General features: G+C 35.6%; 1 protein-coding gene across 1 annotated transcript; it reads right to left on the bottom strand.

Annotated features, from left to right (window-relative positions):
- Positions 1-939, bottom strand: LOC121784315. The gene is made up of 3 exons (XM_042182475.1): positions 544-939; positions 132-432; positions 1-20 (listed from the first exon to the last, which is right to left on the bottom strand). The coding sequence occupies exons 1-3, from the start codon at positions 937-939 to the stop codon at positions 1-3; spliced, it is 717 nt and encodes a 238-aa protein (XP_042038409.1).
- Between the last annotated feature and the right edge of the window lie 3,823 nt (positions 940-4,762).

Below are 4,762 nucleotides of genomic sequence, written 5' to 3'. Positions count from 1 at the left end.
TCATTCAACTGTCTTGTTACCTGCATTAAATCAGGATCAACAAACATGATCAGTAGCTCCAATATCAACCACCAATTGCTGAGTAGATACAACTGCTAAACATGATTCTACAACGAAAGCTTGGTGCATACCTGAGCCATTGCTCTTTTTAGGACAATCTGGCTTCCAATGCCCATTTTCGCCGCATTTGAAACACTTGCCCTTTTGCTTATTGTTCGTGTTCACCCGTTTCTTTTTGCCCTTAGCTATCTTTGGTGCTACAACATTCTGGGCTTTCTTCTTTCCCTTACTTGGCTTAGAGCCTGAGGAAGACGGCCTAGAACTCATCATAGAAGCCTTTGTCTGGACCATAAGATCCTCCGCTGACTGCAGCTCAGTCAACAGTTCAGCTAGGGTGTAAGCCCTCTTGTTCATCTCGAAATTGAGCTTGAACTGCTAATAGCTAGCTGGCAAACTCTGAAGGATTATAGTTACTTGGGACTCAGGATCAATGATCCCTCCCAAAACCTCAATTTGATTGAGGTGGCTCATCATCTCGAGGACATGGTCCCTCACAGATGTGCCATCCTTCATAACCTTAGTCATGATGCTCCTAAAAGCTAAAGATTTAGTCGCTCGATTCTGAGTACCAAAAAGGTTATTATGATTGTTCATAATCTCAGTAGCAGTGTTCATGCCTTGATGCTGATGTTGAAGTACCGTTGACATAGAAGCCAACATGTAGCACTTCGCCATCTCATTGACTTTACACCACTTTCTGTATGTTTCTTTCACTGCTGCAGAAGCATTTGCAGCAGGTTTGGGTGGACATTCCGTAATGAGCACATATTTGTACTCTTCGGCAGTGAGAACGATATCCAAATTTTGTTTCCATACGATATAGTTATGACCTTCGAGTTTGTGTTCTTTAAGAATAGCGGAAAGAGGATTGAACGACATCTTGATTTGGATTTAACTGAGAAAATGAATAGCTTATTGTTACAAACTATGTAAGATTCTGAAGAGAAAACCATTAATACAGTTTAGATTCTCACAACAGTTAAATAGAATTAAGTACGCCTCTAGGGAGGTCAAGTAAAAGATTCATATTTAACAAAATTCTGGTCACAACATCGACGAATAGTCCAGAGACCACTAAGGTGGCATAGCCGCCAAACGTTGCCTAAGCTTGTACCATTGAATATTAACCCCAAGGATTTCGTTTCCGTATTGATACTCCTTCTAGGGAAGGTCGCACGCCACAAACAAAATTCTACAGTTATCTCACAATTTAATTTAATCTTCTGAACTCTGCAATTTCTTAGGATTAAAGCTCCCACTAAGGTGGGCCGCGATAATATTGGAAATCACGTCTAGATAAAATTGAACTTTATTTTGAGAAGTCTAACAAATGAAATTGCTATTTCTTAGGATTAAGGCTCCCACTAAGGTGAGTCACGTTAATATTAGAAACTGCTTCATACATAGACTAATTCGTTGGAGACCATATACGACAGATATCGTAATAATTGCTTAGTTATTTTAAAGTATGGTTTTTCTTTTAATTATCACTTAAGTGAATTAGGCAGAAAGTTCACTTATATTAATTTTAAATTAATAGGTAGTCCTATTAAATCCATGAAATTAAACTAAGATAATTAAATAATTTGATTAATTAATAATTAATAAATTATAAATAATTAATCAAATATTTTATTTAATTAATATTAATCGATTATTATTAAATAATAATAATATTAATTATAATACTTATCCTTTTCCATTAGTTTTAGGAAATCTAGATATAATAGGATTTAGTTGAAAATTACTTATCCAAATCATCTTAGGATATATTCTAGATAAATGAAATTTATCAATATCTTATAGATAAGCATTATAATTCAAACCTATATATATCATGATAAGTATATATTATGGACATAATCTACATTAAATTCCAATTTATTTCTTCCATAAAAAAACATGGAATCCTAGATTTATAGAATTTATTTGAACAACCAAATCTAATCTAACTAGATATATCTAGATAGATATAATCTATCAAAATCCCTAATATCTAGTTGAAAATTACTTATCCAAATCATCTTAGGATATATTCTAGATAAATGAAATTTATCAATATCTTATAGATAAGCATTATAATTCAAACCTATATATATCATGATAAGTATATATTATGGACATAATCTACATTAAATTCCAATTTATTTCTTCCATAAAAAAACATGGAATCCTAGATTTATAGAATTTATTTGAACAACCAAATCTAATCTAACTAGATATATCTAGATAGATATAATCTATCAAAATCCCTAAAATATAGATTAAAATTCAAACCTATATTAAATCATAATAAATTTATTTAATGATATTCCATATAATAAATTAATTTTAATTTTAGATAACAATATCCAAAATTGCTAAAAATTAATTTATGGTGGGACATATAGTCCCAATCATTATTTACGCAAAAAATCAATTGTATAAACTTAATTCCATTACATGCATAATGATTAAAATTAGAAACACATGCAACAAAAACAACATTAAACCACGTAATCTTTAATTCACGTAAAAACCGAAACAGAATCAGTTTCAATGAATTCTGGATCTTGCGGCTACACTCAGCACTGCTCTCAGACGTGAAAACACGTCCAGCAGTAGCCTCCGTCGGAGCTAGAAACTGATCGTCGGCCAGCCTGCCTTGGTACCGCTCTCGCCCGAGAAAACTCAGTCAGCAGCACCAAAACACCCGTCAACTCCGCCCACAACAGGCTGCTCTCGGCCGGAACAACACAACCAGCAGCCGTCTGCGTTAGTTAGAGATCACGGGAATCGCCGACGCTGCTCTCGGCATGTAGAACAGCCAGCAACGCCCTTCGTTTCCCACTGATCTCGCCTCCTCGTCGACCAGCAAGCCATGTAACATGATCGAAACTTATCGACCATCAACGCCTGCTTCCTGTCGACAAATGGCGTGTGATCCGGAGCTGCCCCGGCATTCAACCGGCAGCTCCCACTGCTTTTCCGTCGAAAGTGCAGCTCTCAGCGATAAAGTACCAGCCGCTCCCAAGCCTTGCGTGAATTTGGATCAGCTTGGTCATGGCTCAGATGCCATGACCATGATCCTTGCGACACCTGATCGTCCAGCCCTAGTTTGAAACCGTAGGACACAACCAAGTCTCAAAGATTGAATCTAGGAACCGTTCTCAAGGCTACGAGCAGCTCCGGCACAAGCGCCAACTGCTCGTGATCTAAAACACCCTTATTCGATCGTTTCGAATGTTCATAGTTCAATAATTCGTACAAAGAATTCAAAGAACACTTAAAACATGCATCGAAAAACGTTAAACATGTATTCAAACAATCAAAGCACGTAGTAAACCAAACAATCAGAGCCTAAAAACAGGCTCTGATACCAATTGTTGGTTTTGCAGCGGAAATCTATTTAGTTTGATTGAAAAATTTACATCTAAACATGCTTTTATCCGATTGTATACTAGAAACATGTTTACAACAAGCATATAATCACAGGCTGTACTGAATATATATAATTAAATACAACATACCGTAGGAATTCAAGAGTTGAATTCAATCACCTTCTTCAATTTATCTCAACCACGGATCTTCTGATCTGTTCCCTTTTAACTCGAATTTGTCCTTTGTGTGGGCAAAGCTTGTCAAATCCTCAAAAGCTGGAGAAGAATTGAAGACAGAAATCTCTACGGAAGAAGAACCCTAAAATCGATATTTTTCTCTCTACAGATTGTAGAGATCGAATTTTTACGGTAGAATTAATAATTCTTTCTTCTCTTCTTCTCCCTTGTATATTAAGTTAATTATTTTGGGCCAGACCAGGGATCTGTGGAGGATTAGATTGGGCCACAGTTCAGGCTTTCACTAATTAAATTAAAAGCAATTTAATTCAAGCCCAAACTTAAATATTATTATCATCCACTATAGATATAATATTGACTGCCCGTCCAAATTGAAATTACGAGTATTCCGGGGCTTCCTCATTAATTAAATCATTTTCCGTGTTAAAGATATAAATATCCATGAATTAATATCAAGTCTGCTATCTGGCTATTATTAATTAATTTCTTTTTCCAAGAGTGGTCTAGTTTAGAAACATTATATATTATTCATGGAATAAATTCCAACTGGCCAGTTTTCTGAATAATAAAACCTTTTTCTAAACACCTCTTGAGGATATTATCATACTGGCCTCTCCCAGCACACGATTAATTGCAATAACAATACTAGCACCACTTAGACATTAATGATCATTACCCAATCTATCAGGATTCTTGGGCAACGAAATTCTCTCACCATTTGATAAGTCAAAGTAGTTTTCAATTAATATCGTATGCTCAATGTTATGTCAACAATGATTAAGAAACGACAATCACCAAGACCTCGTCTTTCAGTAAATAGCCAAGAAAGACTTATCTCACTATTGATCCTTTCAGTGCTATACCACACCGACGTCATTCATTTCCTTAGGTAAGGAAACTTTCGGACTGACGTCGCAACCTTTCACGATAGGTGGTCAAAGCTTATCTAGGTTGTGAAACAATTTTCCTTCTGCAAGAACCGACAAGTTACCTACTGTGAACGCTGCTCACAACTCGTCTACTATGCAGAAGACTTAGACTCATTTTGCTTAAACTATGTATTTAAATGGAAAACGCATTTCAACATCTCATAAATACATAATCAATACATAAGCAAAATACATTGTAACAAAATATTCGTTCTC

Source organism: Salvia splendens, chromosome 21 (assembly GCF_004379255.2).
Source record: "Salvia splendens isolate huo1 chromosome 21, SspV2, whole genome shotgun sequence".
NCBI lineage: Eukaryota > Viridiplantae > Streptophyta > Magnoliopsida > Lamiales > Lamiaceae > Salvia > Salvia splendens.
The sequence above is the reverse complement of the archived record's forward strand: the minus strand, read 5'-3'. Positions and strand labels throughout refer to the sequence as shown.